At 38.0% G+C, this 25,144-nt stretch overlaps 1 protein-coding gene across 1 annotated transcript; it reads right to left on the bottom strand.

Annotated features, from left to right (window-relative positions):
- Positions 1-9,269: 9,269 nt before the first annotated feature.
- Positions 9,270-23,953, bottom strand: LOC122084257 (transmembrane 9 superfamily member 10-like). The gene is made up of 7 exons (XM_042652360.1): positions 23,582-23,953; positions 11,764-11,928; positions 11,559-11,668; positions 11,350-11,458; positions 11,138-11,250; positions 10,876-11,026; positions 9,270-10,783 (listed from the first exon to the last, which is right to left on the bottom strand). Exons 1-7 carry the CDS (start codon positions 23,693-23,695, stop codon positions 9,626-9,628), a joined length of 1,920 nt encoding a protein of 639 aa, XP_042508294.1. The 5' UTR covers positions 23,696-23,953; the 3' UTR covers positions 9,270-9,625.
- Positions 23,954-25,144: the final 1,191 nt, after the last annotated feature.

Raw genomic sequence — 25,144 nt, 5'->3', positions numbered from 1 at the left:
ACCAAGGTTCCTTGGCTCACTCACAGTCTGACTTTAGAGAACTTAACCCATTGGACAAGGTGAGTTCGATCACACAAGGGAATTCTTGGAATATGGCTATCCTCTCTAACCCTGCATACTCCTATGTCAGCCACAATTTGGGTAGACTTCTCCCTTCCGACTAGGAGGATAAATGGACATGGTCTTTAACAAAGCATGGAGGCTTCTCTACCAGATCTGGATTCCATTTTCTAAAATCAATGTCAGATTCTCAGTCATTGAGACTAATGCCTAAAAGGTGGTGGAAATTTCTCTGGAAATTAAAAATACATCCTAAATTCACTATGTTCTTTTGGCGTACCATTAATAATGGGGTACTAGTCAAGGAACGCTTGGGTAAATGGCTGAATATACCTACTACCTACTCATTCTGCAATTCGCATCTTGAATCACTGGATCATCTCTTTTTACATTGTGATTTTACATCACATATTTGGATGGCTGGCCCTTTGGGTCTTCGTTTACAAAACCTAACTATTTTATCCTTTGTGCTGGTGGTAAGGTATTTTTCATCCATCAAAACCTATCCCCCTCTCTTCGGTCTTGGTTATTTAACATCTTTGCAATCACTATATATTTCATTTGGAAACATAGTAATGATGTTGTGTTGTCTCATGTGCAACCTAATCCACTTATTGAAAAATATTCATAAATAGATTGTTGCACTTAATCTTTGTAATGGAATACTAAACATGTTTGCTCTCATGCCTACAGATGGTCCACCAAGCTTGAATCAAAGTTCTACCTTTCCTTTTTTGATATGTACAGTTTTAGTTTGTACTGGTACTTCTAATCTTTTGTAGTCAGATTTAGGATGGACTTTCGGAATCTTCTCACAAGGTGAATTTAGGATTCTGGAGTCAGGTAATACCAAAACTGGTTAACAGGAAGCAGTGGAAGTGGAAAGCATTCTACAAGGTCTACAGAAGGCTAAGAATGAGAATTGGGAAGTTTCTGAAGTATGGTTCTCCAACAAGAAGTTGTTCAACCTCATTCCCTATCCAACTAAGGGTGCATGGCCACTACTTCATTTTGCTACCTTTTGTAAAATATATGAACTCTCACGGTCCATCAATTTTGTGTACAAAGGGAAATCTAGCATTGCCATGGCAGCTTTAATCGGGGGCCATCTCTACTACTGATTATAGGCAGGTTAATCGGCCATTAGATACTCTATCCTCTCTTTTCTAATCTAAGTTTTTTATTTTTAATAGAAAAAGAAACCGAAATTGCACCTGATAGGATTAAGTTCAAATCAGAATCATTTTCATCCGGTTTGATTTTACTGATTTCTGATTGGTTTTTGTAATCTGGTTCACAACTGACTTACATGCGGTTTATAGTGTCAGATTTTGAAAAACCGTTTACAAATTCAATTTGTAATTTATTACATTCGGTTCACATTCAGAGATCAGAGATAGGGAGTAGGATGCAAGAAGTAGGGAGATGGGAGAGGGAGAGATAGGAGAAGATTTACCTCCGTGGAACTCAAAGAGTTGAAGTTAGAGACTTTCAGTGAGAAGATGATGGGATTTGTAATTGTTATTTGTAAAGGATAAAAGCAAAACTTAAATATGTTACTTTGCAACTTGTATCACATCAAAACCGAAAGAATCAAATATAAAAGTAACCCATCAAAACATGTTTTTTTCTTACTTTTTATAGAGACCCATCAAAACATTGAAACATGTTAACATAGTAACACCACTGGTGGCGGTTAACCATAAGTTTTGCGGTTTTGAATCAAATTGAAATGTAAAAATGAGCCACAAAACCAGAATCAGATCATTTTCATATGGTGTGGTTTGGTTCGATCATAAACGATTGGTTCCTATTCGGGTAAACGGTTTCGGTTATATTTTGATACCCTTAAAAGGCATAACAATGTATGTCATTTTTAGATCCACTTTTAGTTTCAAAGCTTGGGTTCCAAAATATAGAAACAGGATCATGACGAAAAAATATACTCCCAACTCTTAAGAAAACCAACCCAAAGCGGGAAGAAAACTAAAGAAGCTTGCCAGAGGTTTTAGCAGTGGTACATTAGGAGCTAAATCCTGTTCCTATTAACATAATTTGAGCTTTAGACTACTATTATATTTTTTTTTTGGGAAAAGTAATCAAACTTGGTGAAAAAAAATTGTGCATTTTTAGTATAACCCATTATTTTTAACTAATGAAAAATTTTATCATTTCACATGTCCACTTGAAAAAAATGTGTCAGACAACAATTGTTGGAATTATGTTCGATCTTCTATTTAATATTATACATTTATTATGCATGGTTATATACAGAGTATAGTTGTCGTTAGGTTGTCACTTAAAATGGTACTCAACTAGGGATAGAACTACACATCTTATCCATATGGTAGCCACATTAAGTGTATGAAAAAATAGAGATTCAAAAACACAAGTACAAGTGTGCACACCTGGGCCTTGGCCTGATTTGCAATACTCAATGGAGTACTTGCCTGAGGGTTGGTCACTTGATCAATTCCTCTCAAGTGAATCGATGCTTGCTTTGCACCAATTTCCTTGCTTTCGAAGAATACTGGCCTTGAGCCCTTATTGACTCCTTCATGGATCTGTTCTTGGCCCCTATATAGGTCTTTTATGTAATGGCCAATAGGCCCTTGAACTTGAATAAAAAAAAAAAAAACAATGTGTGCATGTTGCAAGATTATACGATAGTCTTTCGTGTGTTACTGCCAATCAATGAGGAACTAGATTCTCTTTATTAGAATTCAATCAGCCCCTTGACTTGAGAGATCATTATCGTCGTGCTTATGCATCATGTATTTTGACACATCAATGATTGATGTCTTCCTGATTAAATATTGGTGTAGTGGATTTATGGTGTTCGATGATGAACGAGAGAAAAGCTCAGTATGCAATCCACTGCCGTATTAGGGAATATTAAGAAGGGAAAATATATGTGTATGATTAGCTAGAAAGCTGGATCCAGTAACGTTTTTGTTATATGTTTAAAAATTATTTTTAATACTAATATTATTTTTGTAAACGCTTATACTTTTTTGTCCAATCACCGACTTAAAATCTCTGTATAAACATGTCTACTGTTGTTTGACAGTTTTAACATTACATGCCCTATAGTCTATTATGCAATATTGTTTAGTGGAGAAACTAACACACAATTTGTTAGATTAATCTTCTACCAAAAAAATTAGTTAGATTAATTTGCGAATATTAATTGCTATCAGGGTATTCACTTACTCTCTCTCTCTCTCTCTCTCTCTCTCTCTCTCTCTCTCTCTCTCTCTCTCTCTCTCTCTACATATATATATCATTATAATAGCTATTAGTTAAATTAATAGATATTATAAGATATTCGGCTTAGATGGAATACCCAATATGATTCTACCGCTTCCTTCTTTTGTAGCATACGAGGATATTCAACGTTGACAAAGACACTTGTCATTAAAGGGATTGATTGATAGACTTGTCATTAAAGAGATAAATCAAATAAGGCAAGATTGGGATTAAGAATCTAATTGAGATTTTGAATCCCAAATGTGCATTAATGAGGAAATTAATCAAACTCTAAGTGGGCAATCCATGCTATAAAGAATGGAAAGAAGAGAGAACATTCATGATTTTGGCAGCCTCTCTCTCTCTCTCTCTCTCTCTCTCTCTCTCTCTCTAAGATTACGGATAAGTGTTTTTGAAACCCTAGGTGAGGGAGCGTCGGTGTGTAATGTCTTTGAACATAATGGTTGCATGTACGAGCTCCTTGGATTGTGAAAGAGCTAATATCACGTAGAAGAGTTAAGCTTCTTGCGACTCAAAGATAATCTATATCTTCCTTATTAATTTATGTACAATAATTTCGCATGCAAGAGTCAAACGATCCAATCCTCTACTGCACAAGATGTCGCCCAATAGTCATCGAGGGTTTCCCACCCAACAACAACAACTCTTTGATAATATAATAATAAAACTATTTTATAATGCCTTCAATCCATCACCACTCGAGTCAGTTGGTTGTGGGTTCGAGTCTTGCATGCCCCACTATCGCCCATTGGTCCTACGAAAACTTCGTTTATTGGACGAGGGTTTGTCCTAGAAGCTATGATCATTACTATGGAGCACATTTTTTTCGTTACCCAAAAAAAAAAATTATTTATACCTCTAACTTGGAAAAATTTAAGGTCATTGACTTCGGTGACAATAAAAGACACCTTTAATTTCCTTTTTATTTTTTCATGGAATAGAATATAGTCCATTAATATTAGATGAAAACAAGTGTTTTAAAGACTACATTACCTGTCCTATTAATGCCATCCTGTTACGCTGTCCTTGCCATGAAGTGAGAAGGGAGGACTAAATCCATACGAACAAAAATTTAATATTTAATAAGAAAGAGGATAGACAGATTCATGGTAAGTTAATGGGTGGCACCAATAAGGGTGTGAAATGGGATGTCATATAGAAGGGGTAAGGGGTCATTTCATAAGGTGGAAAGAGAAAGATACACCACAGGCGTCAGCTAGCTTGCGGTAAAATTAGTAATAACAAACAAATTTTCACGCTATTCAATAGAATATATGCATCATATAACAAATCAAAAGATTTCCATGCAAGGCTTTTTGAAGTCTTCAAGCTGTGAGTAATTCATCACCTCCAATATTTGATAAATTTAGGTTGTAGATGCAACGAATTGGGTTTGGGAGAGTGAAACCGTGAAAAGGCATACATTTTGACATTTACTTAAAAAAAAAAAAAAAAAGAAGAAGTTGCCGAGCTACGTGGCTTTGCGCCTGGACGTAGAAAAGGAAAAATGATAGCCGTATCCCTATGAAATGAAAATCTCACTACTCTTGGATGCCCCCAAGCATGCTCTTCTTGTGTAGGGCCCACGGTGCAGCGATCCCTCTCACCTTTATTTTAAGAAAACCTCTATGGATTCCACTGTCATACCCCGCCTCCATTCACCTGAAGACTAGTGACATGGACACGCACACATGTACACAATGTATTCAGGATCCACGATGCAGTACTTTAAGTGCATAAAATTATGAAATGATTCTATATCACAAGATAATAATAAGAGTCTAATATACAAAACTGGTGGAATCTAATGGTATTAATTATATTTTACAAAATGTTTTCACAGTGAAATATTAATTAGAGTTATGCCCCTAGGGCTACATCTCATATGTAAACAAAAGGATCAAAAGGGAAGATGATATTCTCATCCTCAGCGTGCTCCGAAAGCACAATCATCGCATACATAGTCGTCCTCGTGTATGACCAACTCCTCGTCCCAGAGGTCACCTCCGTAGAGGGGTGGCACCTTAGCCACAGTTTCTGAAGGGTTCCTTAGATCCGCATCTAAAAATGGGGCAACAACAAGGGTAAGCTTCCATGAAGCCCAATGAGGGGTGCACACAAACATCCACAACAAATCATGAAACCAAACCAATATGAATGCGTTTATATGAATGCAATGCCATGATCCAGATTATTAGCAAACAAACCTAATCAACAGATTCTAAGTCCAAAGTGGGTATTAGTGCTACTACAACATAGGCGGTATCCCCAATCTTGAATGTCTGTTAATGATCCCCAAGGATACAACCTAGTTGCGAGTCAGGAGCATACTGATCCTTACATAGCTACTTCGGTACTCGGTAAGCCCCTATTAATAATCCCCCATAATATACCTCATCACCGAATCTAACATCGCATGATGGTTTGTCACAACGCTGGTACCCTCTCACCTCGGTCATGGAAAATCGTCCCCAACCTCGATCCATTGGATGGTAGGATTAGCCGATACATAAACCCTTATTGGCAAGGGTTGCAACACCATGATAGTTATCCTAACTCAATGCATTCTAATATGTCACATGACATTACAATCACACACACACAACCTGTGGATATACAGTGCAGGAATCAACCTTCAGCTACTCTGTACCCCACACTTACACACCATGGGCATGTAGTGCCGAAACCAACCTTCAGCTACCTTGCATCCCAGTCACACACACATTCCTTTCACAATTTATATCATTATGCAACATATACATCCAACACAAGTAACAAGTTTATAATATGTAATTAACATGCTCATCCACATATGCATTGTAACATAAACATTTTCACAAAATAAAATCACACAAATCTCCTCACCTCGAGTCCTAGGTGATGATGGAAAGCCAATGGCCTCATGCAGCATTGTCTCGTCACCTCTGGGTTCTACTCCTATGATACATAAGATTTTTAAGAAAATAAATCAACCATAGGAAAATGATACCCTAAGCACATGTTCTAGCTTAATTTTCTATTTCTCTTTTCTTGGAATCGTTCTCATATTGGGGGTTTTATAACTATAGGGCTAATTTATATGCGAGGGATATTTACCCACCTCAATTAACTTAGATTAAGTGTATCTAATGGGTTGGTTAAGATTGATTTACACAATACACCCAAATTTCCCAAAGTTCAAGTAGCGACTAAGCTAAATTTGGGAATTTCGGTTGAAGGTGTAGGTGGTGACCATTTATGGCTTATGTGGTCACCCTAAACCACTATATATATATATATATATATATATATTTAATTTCATTTTTCCCAATCCAATTTTGGGTTTGAATGATGGGTTTGAAATGGTGGGATGTAGAGGGTTTGAAAAAAAACCACCATTTTTAGGGTTTAGTTACCCAAATTGAAGATTTTAAGTGGAAAAATCATGAAGAAGAGTTCATAGACTCAGATTGATCATCAATCTTGCTAGGATAAGCCTCCTATACTAAACCCCTCTCCAATTTGTAACCTTGACAAGAGGGAAAGTGGGTTTTAGGAAATTTCTCCATTTCTAGGTTTTGTGTTGCCCAAATTATGATTTGAAATGGGGATTTCTTAAAGGAAGGCTTATATGTTCAAATGGAACATTGATCTTGCTAAAGCAAGTCCCCAACATCAATTTCCCCTCCTAATTACTAGTTTCAGAAAGTGGGAAAGTGAAAATCAATTGGGGTTTCTCTTACCTAGCTTAAGAAAGAGTGGAAATAAAAGAGAGAGAGAGAGAGACAACTTCCTATAAGGTAGGAAGAGAGAGATGGTTCACCTTAAATTGGTAGATGCTCCCTATACTCCCTTCTTCTTCCTCCTCCATTCTCTTGCTTTTAGTTTAGAAGGAATGAAAAAAATGGGTAAGTACTTCTATTTATATAGTCACTTAAATTAACTAAGGGTTGTTTGGCAAAATAATAGGTTTCTATTCTTTACTAGTTTAAACTATAATATGGGATGATGGGCTCACCTTTGGGTGTCCCAATATATTAATCTGTTTTCTGATTATGTTGTTCCATCCTTGGGATTGGGTTTGAGTTACCCGAATACAAGGGGTCGGGCCCCATGGCCAAATAACCCGGTTTTGGCTAGTATTTTCATCAAATGGTGTTCACCACCCAAGGCTGAAATGACCTCCTTTGTGTGGAAATGGATCCTTAATTTGAATGGGGCCTTCCCAAGGTATTTCAAGTGTGTGGGCCCCACCTCATATATTTTACTATTAAGGCTTGGGGATTTTCCTAGGAAATGTGATGGCTTGACTAATGTTTTCTTCTACGCCCAGAACCCCTTCTAAATTTTTAAGGCATGAGTAGCAGATGCAAGTGGGTCATCTTTCCCTTTCCGGCAAAACACGACTACTACTCAGTATTCATTGGTACTGGTGTCCTCCTATGCCTCATCTATGCATTTAAAATAGGAAAATTTATAGCACGGGTATAACATCCACGTAGCCTAATTTCAATCACCCTATATTTTATTGTGAAAGTTGTTTTGATGGAGGAGTGTGGGGGCTACACCTAGATACATAGGGAGGGAGTGGAATGACTATCCCACCCCCTATGAAATGCAGTATTATCTACCCTATTGATGCTTTTACATACACTCTCATTGGCCTAGGGGTGTCAAAAAAGCCCAATCAACCCGAACTAGCCCTAGCCCACCCTAAGCCCGAACAGGGCCTAGGCTGAGATTTCAACCCATAGGGTGGGTTAGGGTTGAGATTTTTAGGCCCGAGGTAGGGTTGGGTTGGGTTGGGTTGGGTTGGGTTGGGTTGGGCCTAGGTTGAGGTCTCAACCCAACCCAACCTGACCAACCCAACCATGTTTATTAAATATATATATATATATATATAATCATATAAATATGCTAATATTTATTAATAGGTACTTATAGAAAAAGGTCTTTCGTTTTTCACAATCTACACATATACAAAAACTTTGGACTTTAGCCTTTTCAATGCATCAAGATCAAGCAACCAAGCAACCGATAGTATTGGGTTAAACTAGATTGGGTCAAACCCGGCCTACTCAGGGTTGGACTGGGTTGAGTTGGGCTAAACCCGACATGGTTGGGCCTGAGTTGAGATATCTCAGCCCGACCTAGGGCTGGGCTGGGCTGGGTTTGGGTTGAGTTAAAAGACCTTCAAAACCCAGCCCAACTCGGCCCATTGACACCCCTACATTGGCCCATACATTGATGCAGGGACGGTCGCACTCCCAATAAGAGAACTCTTCCCCGACCTTGTTTTAAGAAAACCTGTGTGGATTTAAAGTACCAAAAATTTTGATAAAACTAATTATCGCATGCTTGCTACTATTATTATTTTTTATTTTTTTATTTTGGTGAAAGCATGCTTGCTGTTATTGAGCTTAGAAAAAAGTGTAGGAAACGATGTCACTTCACAAGATATGGGGCCTTCCTTTTCATCGTTAAAATGATTTATAGGAATTTGGTAAATGTACAACTTTGGTAAGGTCATGCAAATGAATCCAATAATCCAACCTTTCAATAGTTTCTACATCACTACCAAAATCCAACCTTGACAGATAGTAATGGTGTCATAGTGGAACCGAAACCGGCTGTCTATAGCCGAACCAAGCTGAACCAAATTAAAAAGGTTCGTTTACCATTCAAGAATGTAAACCGAAAGCAATCTCAAACCAAACCGGAACCTAATGGAATGGCCAGATTGAATGCAATAGGAGAAAAAATTAGAGAAGAATTGTCGAAAACCAAATGGCCGAAAGAAAAATGATTCAGTCACAATTTCAAGGATGTGAACCAAATACAATTCAATACGGTTCAGTTTTGGTTTCTATCTTGGCCAAATAAAGGGAAAGGATTGACATTTTACTGGCATGAAAATTTTAATCTGAAATAATACAGTAGCTATAGTAGCAAAATCAGCATTGATACAACGAATTCTTTCATTTCTAAACGCAGTTTGTCAAGGATGGCGTAGCATGCCTTCACAATCCTCTCACAGCTTTTGTTCGGATACAAGAAACAAAAATTAATCAAACAGACCTGTGTAAAAAAAAGAACAAAAAAGATGAAAGAAATGGGAGAATCTAAGAATCTGTACCCAGAGGTTAAGAAACAATCTCTATTCAAACAGAATCGAGAGCGCTTCAATATGTAAAAAACTCAATTAACTCCCAAAGTTAAAAAGAGTAACCTGCCATCCATAGCCAATCCGGAATGAGACAATTTTTTTGCCATCTCCGAGAGACGAACCAACCAGCCACCCATATGATCAAACATGTCAATCAATCTTCACTGATGAGTAGATGAGCCTTGTGAACCAAAAGCATGCATAGAAACCAATCGTGCCGGTCAGCACAAAAAATGCATATGAGACAATGAGCATGTAACCAAAATAGAGCACCCCAGATACTGGCTTTGTGATCTCGAGTTTTGTGAAGAAGTAGAAGGTTGCATAGAGGAAAAGGTAGAATGCTGAAGATCCTGAGGTCAGGTACGATCTCCACCACCACAAATAATCTTCACTGCAGAGCTGGAAATAACACAGTACGATTGTGATCTCGGCACATGTGACAACAAGGATCACAAAGACAATGAAGAGGAAGCCAAAGATATAGTAGGACTGGTGTAACCAGATGGACGTCAGAATGAAGAAAAGCTCAATGAAGACAGCTCCAAATGGGAGTATCCCCCCAATCAGGATTGAGAAGATTGGGTTCATGTACCAGGCCTGCTCTGGGATCTGCCTTGGAATCTTGTTTGTCTTCACAGGTTCCTCGATTGCAGGCTTCTTGAACCCAATGTAGCTACCCACAAATACAAGCGGAACTGAGATTCCAAACCAAAGAAAGACGAGAGCAAACATGGTCCCAAAAGGAACTGCTCCTGATGACTTCTGCCCCCATATAAGAGCATTCAAGATGAAGAAAATGACAAAGACAACTCCAGGGAACATGAATGCAGTTCTGAGAGTGATTTTCTTCCATTCTGCTCCTTTAAAAATCTTGTATAGACGGGATGCGGAGTAACCAGCAAACAAGCCCATGAAGACCCAGAGTAGGAGCATGGCTGTCATCAACCCACCCCGGTTTGAGGGGGAGAGGAATCCAAGAAGAGCGAAGATCATTGTAACAAGTATCATCCCAAAGAACTGGACACCTGTCCCCACATAAACACAGAGAAGATCAGAGTTCGCTGGGGGCCTGAAAACATCTCCATGGACCAGCTTCCATCCTGTCTCTTCTTGGGCTTCTTCTTGGGTCTCCAGTTGGTTGTACTTGGAGATGTCACGGTACAGTGTCCTCAACATGATCATAGCAACCATGCCCGAGAGGAAGAGAACAATCATCAAAGAATTGACAATTGAAAACCAGTGGATTTGGTCGTCGGTCATAAGGAGATAAGTATCCCATCGTGATGCCCACTTCACATCACTTGGCTACAAAAGGGAACAGAAAAATAATTCTTATCAGGAACCAACAATGCCACCACCACTCTAAAAAAGGAGAAAAAAAAATGGTTAATACTCGCCTCAAACTCGACATCATATGTGAATATAATTTCCTTCTTATCTTCAACCTCTTGAGGAGAATCAGAGTTGGTAACCGTTCGTCTTGCATGTGGGTCACAGGTGGTTAACCGAGTCTTCTCGTTCCACTCACCCTCATATTCATGTTTAACACTGGACACATCAACAGCATCAGATACTATATCCTGAACATAAACTAAATCTGTCAAGAAGAATCAGTATATTGAGCATCCCACATGACAAGGGTTGCCATAATAAACTGACCTGAATGGTTTGACCTCAAATCCCACAATCCTTGCAGAGTCAGTCTGTGAATCTTTGTGAAACTTCATGGTAAATTGTAAATGGTTGTGGATAAAATGCTTTTCACCCTTGACCTTCAAAATAAGAGAAGTAGAATAAGTAACTGTACATGAACATATCACCAAGTCTGATGACAAAATGATGTTTCCATTCTAAATGAGTATGATATTTACTCCAGTATATGCCCCTTTCAGTCCAACATGAAAGCCATGCTGATACACCGTAGGGAATTCCTGATCTTGCCTTCGCATAGGAACAACCAGAGGAAGATTATCCAAAATCCTGCAACACAGAATATAGTTTCCCCAAATAGATAAGGCTTATAATTATGAGGTGAAAAAGGCATCATGTATAATTCAAGATCCGAATAAAAGAGTCTCACATGTTGACCCGATATTCATCATCTATCTTTTCCTTAAAGGCCTTTGCGGATTTTTCATCAAGTTGTAACCGACAGACTACATTACACATCTGCGGTTCCCTCATTTTGAACTGCAAAAGCACCACGTCAGTTAGAAGGAATAACACACTAAATCAAGTCACACAAAATAGCAAAGCCAGTGAATTATCTAAGATAATTAACTAACCACATAAGGAGAGTTCTCAATACGATCGCCACGAAGAACTTCTCCAAGATTCTCTGCATTATCAATTATTTTTTCTGGAGGGCAATAGGGGAGAGAATAATAGGAGTAAGGAAGCTGAGTCTTTGTGGAGGTCAGTTTGTTAACTTTCACCTTCAGTGGATCCCCCTGCACCCAGAAGAATTAAATTTTAACACAAATTAAGTGCACTATGAAGCTTGAAAGATTTAACCATCAGAATTGCATCTATGGTATTATAAAAAGTTTAGCACATTGATAATTTCTTGTTGACCACATTGTTAGAGACACACTTTCATTCCCTTGTTTTTTGTCTCTTTAATATACATAAAAGTAAGCCCACCCCAAACAGGGGAAAACTACTGTACACAGCCCTGTTTACAAAGGGCTTCCTAAACAGGGCCCACTGCCATTGTGCCACATGGAAAAATGATGTGGCTGCTCCAACCATTGCATATAGAGGGCATAGCCACATCAAGTTTCATACTCAACAACAACAAACTCAGCCTTATCCCAACTTAATGGGGTTGGTTACATGGATCCATCTAAAAAATTTAAAAAAAAAGGGGGGGGGGTGGGGGAAGGCAGAGATGAAAAGATGAGAGATAAGAAAGATGAAAGTAAATAGACGAGTAAGAAGAAAGAGGCACAACCCAACAAGTTAAGAGAATCTCAGCTAAATGAGTCGGCTACTAGGATCTTAGCCCTCCAATATACTCTATTAAAAGTCATTCTTTGGACAAGACCAAGACTATGCATGTCATTCCTCACCACTTCATAATGTAGACTAGGATAGGGAGTCTAACCAAGTCTCAACTGTAGGAACTTTTAATCAAAGAACAACCTCAACAAGGTAGGACAGCAGCACAAGAGATCAGACTAAAGGGAAAATCAGGTCTGGGATGAACTGAGATGGAGTTCAATACCTTGGATACTTGAGGGAGGAAGAAGAAAAATACTTGACGAAAAAAACACTTGAAAGGAACCTCTTGGGCTTCACACCGCAAAGAGTCAATTGGAACAAACACCAATTCCATCAACCTTGATCAAACACAAGACAACTTTCAGGAATAAGACAATATTAACAACCATTAATTTTTTTACTAAAATCATCTCTTTTTTTAGGAGCCTCCTCCTCTTTATTTATAATGTTGATGGGGGAGGGAATTACAAAATAGAAGGTTCCTCAAAAAAGAAACCTAATATTCTCCTAATATAATAATTACTAAAAACTGAAATTAGAAACAAACTGAAATTAAAAACTAGTTGAAAAATGAAACTAACTACTAATGACTTGACTCAATTAATAACTTGACTTCTAAGGAAACAAATATAGCTCAATTCAAACCCAACTAAAAAGGAAACTAATGAAAAAATGAAACTAACTAGTAATCCCGTACTCAATCTTAGAGCCTCTATTTTAGATCCCTAAAGTGGCCCAATACACTCCAAACCACATGGACTGAAGGCTCAACACATATACAACCCAACCGTAGGCTTATTCCTAATAAAATATGCATTATTTTGATTATTAATCTGCATGAACTCTCCCCATCTTGAAAAAATCCATCCTCGAATTTTCTAGTGATGAGGCGGGAACAACATGTGAATAGCAGCCGTAACCATTCCCAAATAGAATTCAGGTTGCTTGTAGACTTTTGGAATGTAGTCTCCAAGGCGTCGAGCTTTCTCTTCAAAGAACCATGATGGCATAACAAACTCTATATGCTCAACCTTTGAATCAATACCAATTGTGAATGTCGTGTGCATAGGATTGTCAATGTTGGTAACCTTCTCGTCAAGGATTGGAACAAATTCTTCCTTCTCATCATGAATCTCAAAGACTGGTTGTGGAGTGCTTTCAACCACTAAATCATCGTCCACAGCTTCAGTCTTATCTACTATGCTCTCTTCAATGTAGAACTCTTCCATGGAATCTTTTGTCTCTTGATCTTCTGTCTTTGAAGCTTTAAGAACTATCTCTTCAATGTGAACTTTAACTTCAAGTTCTTTTGGTTTGAATAGAAGTATCTTCACTTCACCTAGAGGTGTTACAGGTGCAATTAATGATTCTGGGACACCAACGCGTCACTACATTCTATTCGTTCACACCATTTCTTGATGCACTTGTATCACCATCTCCATTATGGAAGCAAGGGAAGTCTTCATCTCAGCAAGAGGGTTGTTCTCTGCCATGCTCTGAAACCACTTAATCTAGGACAAGGATAGGGGTCTAACCGAGTCTCAAATTCAAGATCTTTTAATCAGAAGAACCAAGAATAGCCAAGGTAGGACAGCAAAACAACAGATCAGAATTAAGGAAGAAACAGATTTTGGTAAATCAGAATTTCGAAACCCAGAAGCTGGAACTTATGAGATCAGACGATACACCAAATAATAGGGTTAACCGGCAGTAGGAATAGAATCCTAACAGTCCACAAACAATAATAAACTCCACAGAAACAGAGGAGGACAGAACCAGATCTATCAATTTCAGTGGGCAGAGTCTGAAGACTCTGAACTAACCAGAATCGGCCAGAATAGGGAGATCTTTGATAACTCAGCAACCTGAAGTCAGGGCCTCAACTCTGGATCCAGTTCCCCTTTGTATGGGTAGAACCTTAGGTTAAAATCTCAGCCAAAACTGACTGTGGGATAGGCCTGGGCAGAAGTTGAAGTTTCTTCATAGGAATGCCTATCGCTAGACAGAACTGAGAATAAGGACAGATATAAATACCTGTAACAGTAGGGCAGTAGTAAAGTCTTGAAGAAGAAGGACTGATATAAATACCAACATGTCGCTGCATTCTAGCGAATACTTCATTCGTTCGCACCATTTCTTGATGCACTTGGATCACCATCTCCATTATGGAAGCAAGGGAAGTCTTCATCTCAGCAAGAGGGTTGTTCTCCGCCATGCTCTAATACCACTTAATGTAGACTAGGATAGGGAGTCTAACCAAGTCTCGACTACAGGAACTTTTAATCAAAGAACAACCTCAACAAAGTAGGACAGCAACACGAGATCAGACTAAAGGGAAAATCAGATCTGGGATGAACTGAGATGGAGTTCAATACCTTGGATCCTTGAGGGAGGAAGAAGAAAAATACTTGACGAAAAAAACAATTGAAAGGAACCTCTTGGGCTTCACACCCCAAACAGTCAATTGAATCAAAAACCAATTCCATCAACCTTGATCAAACACAAGACAACTCTTCATGAAGAAGACAATAGCAACAGCCATTAATTTTTTTTTATCAAAATCATCTCTTTTTTTAGGAGCCTCCTCCTCTTTATTCATAATGTTGATGAGGAAGGGAATTACAAAATAGAAGGTTCCTCAGAAAGGATACCAAATATTCTCCTAATACAATAGTTACTAAAAACTGCAATTAGAAACTAACTGAAATTAGAAACTAGTTGAAAAAGGAAACTAACTACTGATGACTTGACTCAATTAATAACTAGACTCCTAAGAAAACAAATATAACTCAACTCAAACCCAAATAAAAAGGAAACTAATGAAAAAAGAAAACTCACTAGTAATCCCGTACTCAATCTTAGAACTCCTCTTTTAGACCCCTAAAAGTGGCCCAATACATTCCAAACCACATGGACTGAAGGCCCAACACATATACAACCCAACCGTAGGCTTATTCCTAATAAAATAAGCTTATTTTGATTATTAATCTGCATCACTTCACCTATGATCATTTTAGGCTACCTGTAGCTCTTTTAGCTACTTCAAATTTAAATCAGATCACTCTTCCTTCCTAGGGTGTCCTCAAGCCTCCTTTGAACATGGTCATACCATCTCAAACAACTTTCACGAAGCTTGTCATTGATCGGGGCAACTCCCACATCAATTCTAATATGTTCATTCCTTACTTTATAATTCATAGTTTTGCCACACATTCATCTTAACATCCTCATCTCAGCTACACATAGGTTTTTCTATATGACACTTCTAACTACCTAACATTCTGCCCCATACATCATAGTTGGTCGCACAACAACCCTACAGAATTTTTCCTTAAGCTTTAAAGGGAGAAGTTAATCACACAACACTCAGGACGCACCTCTCCACTTCATCAATCCCACTTTAATTCTCTATAAAACACCATCCTCTACATCACCTTCTCTATTTATGGTTGACCCTAGATATCTAAAATAATCCCTTTAGGAATCTCCTTAATTTTCACCAATTCATTATCCCCTCATAGAGTGGCTAAAATTACATATCATATACTTCATCTTCGATCTACCAATCTTAAAACCTCTTGTTTCCAAGGTTGATTTCCATAGCTCTATCTTAGCATTAATCCTTGCTTAAGTCTCATTCACTAAAACCATGGTTCAAGATTTCCACCGATACCGTCGAAATGCCCCACATTTCGACAGTATCCCAAGACTCCAATATCATATAGCCTATGACTTTAGGTTTCGACAAGTTTCGACATGTTTCGACGAAAATTCCCACATTTCGACCGAAATTTGGGAAATTTCGACTGAACCAGTTGGTTGAGTCGAACCAGGCCCTTATATAAAATGCTTTTAAGGAAAACCAAGTCTTCTATTCTCAAAAATTCAACTCTCCCCTTATTTTTTCTCTATGAAGTAGGAAACTAGGGGAAACACCCTTGTGCCCAAAAAACTTCAATCCAAGCTTGGATCTTGCAAAATCTACCTAAGGATGGTAGCTTGGACCAAAAAGGTAAATCCCATCTCCCCCAAAAATCATTTTTTTTTTTATATAATATAGTTGTAAATAGAGTAGAATGATGTAGATTTTTTATATGTTAGTTGAGTGTTAGAGTGTTGAGGGTTGAGTCACTTAACTCATTATGATGTAATATTATTATTTATTTTGGATCATTTGTATTACGTATTATGTACTTCCATAGATTGTAGACTATATACTTATGTAGTATAGTTTCAGACTTTCAGTCAAAGACTCAACAACATCAATGTACATTACCAAACTTTTGGTTCACCTCATAAGTATCACTTTATGTATTTTTTCTATAAAACTAATTATGTGAATGTGTTAGAAATGTCTAAAATATGATGTACATAAAAAATCTAGCCAAAAAAACACATTTTGGGGTCGAAACCAAAGTTTCCACCCAATCGGGAAAAATTCCCTAGTTTCCTCGAAATTTCCCAAGTTTCAACCGAAATTTCGGTTTCCCCAAGGGTCGAAACCCAATACCTTGAATCTTGACGAAAACGATGTCATTGGCAAAGAGCATACACCAAGGGACATCAATTTTTATACTCAAATTCAATTAAATACCCCCAAGCATTTCAAATGCAAAGCTAACGTCAAACCCAAAGTGTGACATCTAAAAATACGACAAGTGTACAGAAGTCGCCTGGGAGATCGATGAGGTGTCCCCCACTAAGAATACAGCAAGTATCAAGGGGTTTTAAGAGATTGGTGAAGATGTGCAAACTTTAGTCCCATATCGCCTAGGGGAAGGTTGTTGTGTTAATTGATGAACTCTAGCCTCTTTAACATGATACAACGTGTTTTAAAGCCTTAAGGCCAATATGGGTCAAAGATGACAATATTGTGTCAAGGTTAATAGGACCGGGGCATTACAGGTGGTATCAGAGAAGACCCCCACAACATGTTGGGCCATAACGGGACCATTATGCCCAAAGGGGGGAGAATGTGACACCCAAGAATACGATAAGTGTACTGAACCCGCTGGGGAGACCGGTGAGGTGTCCCCACCAAGAATACGACAAGTACCAAGGGGGTTTTGGGAGATTGGTGAAGATGTGCAAACTTTAGTCCCACATCGCATAGGGGGAGGTTGTTTGGCTAATTGATAACTTCTAGCCTCCTTAACATGGTACAACGCGTTTTAAAACCTTAAGGCCAATGGGCTAAAGAGGAAAATATTGTGCCAAGGTTAATCGAGCCGGGGCATTACACAAAGTTCAACTTATTGGTATCCGGTACTGTAGCTGTGGTATCGGTATACAAAGGAGGGTAAAATGGTCCAAAAAATTAAGGTTTTATTATTATTTTTTTTTTATTTGGTGTCAAAACTATTATGTACTAATGTTGTAATAGTAAGTGGGGTAGCTATTAGGAAGTTATTGCTAAAGAAGTAGTTACTAGGGGGTTATTGCTAGAAAGCATTTATGAGGGAATTTTTTCTCTTTTTTTATTTTGGGTTCTAAAAGACTGTATTTTGGGATGGAAGGCAATGAAAGGTGTTGGAACTTGTTAGATTTTCTCCCATTCTTTGGGGCATGAATGATTCACTGCAAACCTTGGAGTGAATCCGAGTTGGTATGAAGCTAAGCCACTTACTCTTCCCCAATTCTTAATGTAAGGCTAGGACTCAAGAAACCTAACCCCAAGTAGGATCTTATTATAGCAACATTAAGCCTTTAGATGAACATGAAACCGTCATCATAAGAATGCTATATGGAGTGTATTTCAGCTGTCAAAACTTGGGCTCAAGTTGATGGACAGATCTTCAAGGTGTCTTCTTGTTTCCTTATGATATGCTCCATTGAACCTATCAAGCTGTCTCCCATAGCAGTTGAATCCCACAGCAATTCTAGACAAGTTTTGGGGCCTTGAACCTTTGGTAATTGAGATCTACATCAATTCTCATCTTGAAAAAAAAAAAAAAAAAAAACTCGTCCACAAGTTTGATAGAGTTGTTGAATTAGACTTGCATGATCATCATTCAATGGGAAGTAAGACACTTTGCACTTGATCACAACACTCCAACTCGTGGAACAGCAAAGGAAAGTATTGACCTATCATGTATCCTTTATTAAATTTCTATGAATCGTAGAATGATTTTGCTGCACTTGTATTTTGGAAATTTTCATCATTTATGGCTACTGTTAATTCTGACTTTCTGCATGTATGTTGTGAGTTTGTGTTAGAGTCAAGACTGTTAGCAGTCCTTCCCAAACCAAAATTCACTTAATCCTTAGACTTGTATTAGATTTCCCAAACCTGTCCTACATCAAAAGGAATATGTGATCTGCAGAGCTAGAATCACCACCAGTATCCCAACCTTGGAATCACCACAAATGGTTTCCAGAAATCATTATTAGGAACCTAATGAATCACCACAACAGTGTGCATTCTGAATCCCCACAGAACAAAGCTGAAACCAAACTTTTCATTAATTTAAAGTGTTGCATTACATCACATATCAGGCCACTAATATATAGACTAACTCCTTAACTTTCTATTCTTAATACAACTCATAAATTAGAAACTTCCTTAAATTCTTCAAACTTGAGAACCAAGGAATCTGAGAATAGAAACTTTCCAGAGCATCTAGAGTTTCTAAAGCTAGATTAAACAAAAAAAGGGCGTACCCGGTGCACAAGGCTCCCACATGTGCAAGGTCCGGGGGGCAAGAACTACGCAGCCTTAACCCCGAGAATGTCTCGAGGCTTTTTTCGACCGCTTGACCACTGGGTCGCAACTCTAAAACCAAATTAAACAGTTCTTTAGCAAAACATAAACAATCCAAATTAGTATCTCAATATGGACCCAATCTACTGAATCACCTTAGATGGGGCCCACATGGCCGTTCAGGAAAACTCCCCCCCCCCCAACCCAAAAAAAATTAAGAACAATTATAAAATAAATTTTGCATAATGATTCTCTATGAGAGGGGGACAAACAACAAATGCAAGGACAGAATTATTGAGCTTCCAACAATCCTCCCAAATCATATCTGCATCTCTGACCTTGAAATGTATGTCAGAACAAAGAATTCATGAGATTGCAATCCCTTTCCCTAAAACTTATCATATACAATATAGATACTTCAAACAGTCCCAATTGCAGAAGTCACCAGTATGATTATATCTAACTGCCTTCCACAAGCTGAAATGCCAAAATCACTTCCAATAGAAGGCCTTGTTCATTAGGTGAACCTTCCAAAAGCCGAGCACATAATTTTAGTGATTAAGAACTTTAGAAGATCCCATCAAGATCACTCTGTTAACTTGAATTTCTCCCACAGGAGTTGCATTAATCAAACTTGACCGCATAATTAGTAATTGGGCATTCTAGCATTTGAAATGAGATTATTTTAGAGATTTAATCCAGTCTAATTCTTCAGGTAACTTTTTTTGCATTGCTTAAGAGTCATCAGGTTTATTATCTTCAAAGGTTTCCGCAATGGAAAGTTCCCTTCATCCAATCTAATTAACATTTTCTTCTCTTTCTATTTCTTTGTTTCAATCACCGTTTACCTCTTAGGCACCTGTCTTTGAGAGCTACCATCAAGGTCCAGCTCCAGTCAAATGAAGACTGAACAAAAGAATTTCTTTACTAATGGCAGCAGGGTAAATTAATATGATGAGTACTTTGGTAGCACACATGGATACTTCACCCCAACATGGGGCATGCAACCAAAGTCTTTCCAAACAACCTATGCTGGACTGAGTCATACTTGAATTTAACTAGATTTTGGCCAATTATATTTACAACTGTATTTTTTTGGAACAGCCTCTCCTGCGAAGCAGGGGGTAAGGCACCTGCAACAGCGGGAGCCTCGTACACTAAGTTGCTCTTTTTTTTATATTTATTACTGCATTTTTATGGTTGTCAGAGAGGACAATGCACATTATATCAGGAAAAACTAATAGCACTATTACTGGTCAATCCAGTATCAACAATTTGGTCTTGAATAATGTGGTGGAAGAATTTACAATTGAAGACTATATTGTCTTCAAAGATCGTGGGGCAATATGCTCATCCCATTTTTGATAGAGATGCTTAAGAAACGTTTATGGTCTTTTATCTGAGCATGGATGCTTTTCAGGGAATTGTTCCTATGCTCTACTTTCCAAGTTTTTAGTACTCTGAATCTACTACAGCATTACTAAGGACGGACCCAATGCACGAAGCTCCCACCACTGCAAAGTCTAGGGAGGTCATAATGTATGCAGCCTTACCCTTGCTCTGCGGAGAGACTGTTTGCCAAAAAAAGCGTCCCAGTGCACAAGGCTCCCGCTACTGCAGGGTCTGAGAGGGAGCAAATGCAGTTCGGCGATGGATTTAGTGACTTGATTTTATTTTTCTTTCCTTTTTGTTAGAAATCAGTTTAGTAAGAGATCTTATTTCAGTTGTTATTTAAGGTAGTTTCCTTTCAAGTAAATTTCCATAAATTGTTTTGATTTTTCCTTTATATTAGATATGTAACGGATGGAGGAACTCAATTTTAGATTTGAAGAATTGAAGTTTGAAATTGAATATTCTTGCTTGGCTGAACCATGGTTGCCGATCCTCTTTTCCTCCCTCTTTGAGATTCACTTTTTTCTCCCTTCTTTTCTTCTTCTTCCTTATTTTTTTATGCTGTGATTTTTCCCTTCTGGAGAACTCTATTCTGAACTACGGCCATCATTTGGATCAAAACCTCTTGAAATCCATCTGTTAACTCTGAAACTTTGGACGAAGCATCTACTAATCTGGGCGATCAGAAGCCCTGTGATTTTGGTGGCTGAAATTCTTTTCAATGAATATATCAACCTGTCAACCATGGTGAAACCAGTTAGTGTCGCTAATTCCTTGTTTCAGAAATTTGCACTTTAGATCTACTTGATCTCTTGAACTGCAATGTTCTAGGTCGACTTAGCAGGCTTCGGTAACCCCAGATCTGGAGATTAAGAGCTGTTGAAAGAGGTTGTAAGGGCTGAAGCTCGTTTTCTTCTTCTTTGGTGTTCAACGAGACCCCTTGGCTGTCTAGAGGTTGAAGACAACCCCTAATATCAGAATCGTGGCTTCTTGTTTACAAGAGGTAATTTTCTCTTTTATTCTCTTTTGTCCTTTGTGTTTCCAAACTACCCCTACTTTTTCCCCAATTTATATCCAACCTTTGCCTTAGTTTTGCTTCCTAATTTACCCCCTTCACAATTTCCTAATTCCCTCCATATCCCATTATTTACTTGAACCTCCATTTACCCTTTAAGATCCCTTTTTAATTACAAGTCTGCCACTCCCTTCTAAAGTTTCATTTATTTACAACTCTGCCATTTTGTGAAGCTTTATTTCAATATAACCTGCCATTGGTTATTGTCTTTGTTTTATTGAGTGTGTAAGTGGGCCCTAAGCGATCCAATTTCAGTCCTTGGAATCCGGATCCACATCACAAATGTACGCAGCTTTATCCCCACCTTCGCAGGAGAGGCTGTATCCATGTTTCGAACTTGCAACCAACAGGTTGCAATAGCACAACTAAAGCATTACATAGACTCCAAAATAATTAGTTCTTCATGTTCAAGGTAAAATCTCTTCTTCCCTCAACTAATTCTTTGTTTTCATCTGGTCCACATGCTTGTAGGAGTCTGATCCACATGAGATATGCCATCCCTAATGCAGTTAAACAACATTGGCAACTCTACTTCTTTCTTCTAACGTGCACTGTTTTATATGGTTCAGCAATGACCTCAACAAACTCCCTTAAAGATTTTAATTTCCATGACGTTTTCAGGTTGGGCCATTCAATTTGTAGATGAAAGAATACTACCAGATAATTGAGCTTCTTTTCTCATTTCTTCTTTTCTGTAATTGATTGAACCATATGCATTCGAAGGTGGTCTTGGGGTTCTCATTTCTTCTGTTTTCTTTTCTCTTTTTCATTTTTTTCACTTCACACTCATCGTTTAACAGTAGAGTTTGATAATGGAAGTAAAAACGATAGTGTGTTAGAAACCATCAACAAAGAGAGTATCACTATTTCTCTAATCACCAAGAGGGCCGATTACCAAAATGCAAACAAAAGATGGAAAATTGGACTCAACCAATGCCAATTGCATTGGACGGAGAAGGAAATTGATACTAAGAACAGAAAACAAGTCAAACTCAGATAACCAGGCCTTCCCAAGAAATGTCTTCCCAAAATCTGAAGGGTTTGACATGGATTACTTATCCCCATGAGAAATGACATCTCAGGAGCTCATAATTAGCAGAAATATTAAACACGTCAGCAAAGTAATACAGACCACTGAGATTCACGTAGTCCAGACTTAATAAAGTTGCCTGGCAGCCTAGCACAGCTAATCACTTACAGTTACTGTCTTCTTCACCATTTCTATCACTTACTGTCTTCTTCACCGCTTCTTACTCACTCACAAAGCGTGATCGATATGAAGTTTGTAAGAATACAAAAGGCAGTGGGAGAATAAAAAATAAAATAAAAAAAAAGATACGAGAGTTCCTCAAAGGAGAAAGAGAGCCTACGTTCCTAACCATGGGAGGTTCAAGCTCTGCAACCAAAATAAATTGGTCTATATCCAACCAGGAACGAGTAACGGTAGAAACATTCATGAAGTGCAGATCTACCCCCTTCAGTATAAATGAAATTGAAGAAAAAGCATCAACTTTCCAGGAACCACCAATTATCCATCATTAGCAGGAACACCAAGGGAGCATAAATTCCTTCGACCTCGAGCTCCACAAGAAACAATCAACCGTGAATGTGAGATGTAAGAGCAGTAATTCCTTCTGAAGCTAATAACAATAACAACAGATATTCGCAAAACCACACCTCTCCATCCTTCTAAGAGAAAAACCATGTCTTTTCCTTAAATTCGACAAAAATACTAAATCTCTATGCTACAAAAGCAGGGAACCGCACAGATCTAAGAAGGAAAATGCAGATCCAACAAATTAATCACCAACATCAGAATTCAGGATTATTACCCTTTTGGTCAACCCAAAGAATGAGAAGGAAAAAAAACACTAAAAACAGTCAAATCGACTCCAAAGAGGGAAGAAAGACATACAAAAACAACATAACTGACCTTTTCGAAATCCTCTGGAGCGACACCGGGAAGATAGAAACAATCTCCATGGATGAAGAGCAGAAGAAGAGTAGAGATCCAGAGACTAAACGCTAAGACCCGACGACTCTCCATGGCATCACAGAGAGAGGGAGAGAGCTTGGCTCCTCAAAGAGGAGAGGATTTGAAGACAAAAATGTGAAGATCTGGATCCGCACCTCCCTCTTTCTCTCTTCTTCAATCTTACACTACTCCTTGTATTTGTTGTTGTTAATTTATTTATTTGTAATTTAATAAATATATAACACGGGAAGAACGAGACTGGAAGCTGCACCACTCCACCAAATGGGGATAATCAAAATCTCGTCATAACTCTCATGATGAATTGCTTCGCTTCTACACTAACGGGCCAACCCAACTAAAACCAGATCCGAGAGTTTTTTTAAAACTACTATTTTACCCATTGTTGATCTCTACCAAAAAAAAAGTTGCACACATGGTGCAAGTGTAAACCCTAAGTTCATGTGATATTGCAATGCTTTAAAACTTGTTCAAGTGATTTATATTTTAAATATGTTGGATCCAATGGCATCACCCAAGAGGGGGTGAATCATGTGAGACTTTTTTCTTCCCTTAAAACAATCTCACACTTTAATTGATCATTTGATCACTTGATCACTTGATCAACATCAAATCCCACGAACAGTATCTTTTTTTATCAAACTCTTCCATGATCAAACTCAAGTACTAAAGAAGATCAATGAGCAACACCTCTCATAGATGTAAATTAAACACCTTTCAGATATCATTGCATAATACTTTACTATTGATACTTACAAGCAAATGTGAATACTTAAAATGCATAAGGAAAACTAGTGCTACTACTAGTTGCAGCTATAGTAAACATTAAATGTTTGTAAAGCTTTTATTAAAAAAAAAAAATGAAAAAGAGAGAAGAAGAAGAAGAAGAAATTAGTAAACAAGTAAGGAACTGGAAGGTAGTAAAGTAACTTGCAAAAGATTGAGGTAGAGAGCTACTAAAAGACAATCAATTTATTGTGGTTCGAATCCTCTTCTATCCTACATAACTCCCATTATCCACCTGACTATAGAATTTCTCCACCATTTGATTCTTTTCCCATACAAGAATCAAGCCCTTAAACCAAACAATCTTAGTCTTTCAGATTGGGACTTAGACCTACCATGGCTAAGGATTTTTTTTCCAACACAATCACAAGCCTTCAAATTGTGCACCTAGATCGTCAACCAAATTTTTTTTATCCAAAATCATAGTATTTTGGATTGTATACCCAGGCACACTGCCAATGATTTCTCCTCTGCACACCAAGTACATCTGTGAGAAAACTCCAAGCTCACCTCCAAGTGAAGCAAATGACTTCTTTCTTCAAGTTTGATGATTGTTCCTTTTTAGTTCAGCCAATTATCCTTCTTCTTCAACATGATGTCAATATGAAGCCTTTATTTTGTGAGAAGTTACTACCTTGTGTGGAAAACTTAAGCCTTGTATCTGCGACTCAAGCCTTCTTATAAGGATCAACTAACCGTTAAAGTTAAGCTTAATTT

Source organism: Macadamia integrifolia, chromosome 7 (genome assembly GCF_013358625.1).
Source record: "Macadamia integrifolia cultivar HAES 741 chromosome 7, SCU_Mint_v3, whole genome shotgun sequence".
Taxonomy (NCBI): Eukaryota; Viridiplantae; Streptophyta; class Magnoliopsida; order Proteales; family Proteaceae; genus Macadamia; species Macadamia integrifolia.
This window is presented reverse-complemented; position numbering and strand designations above follow the sequence as displayed.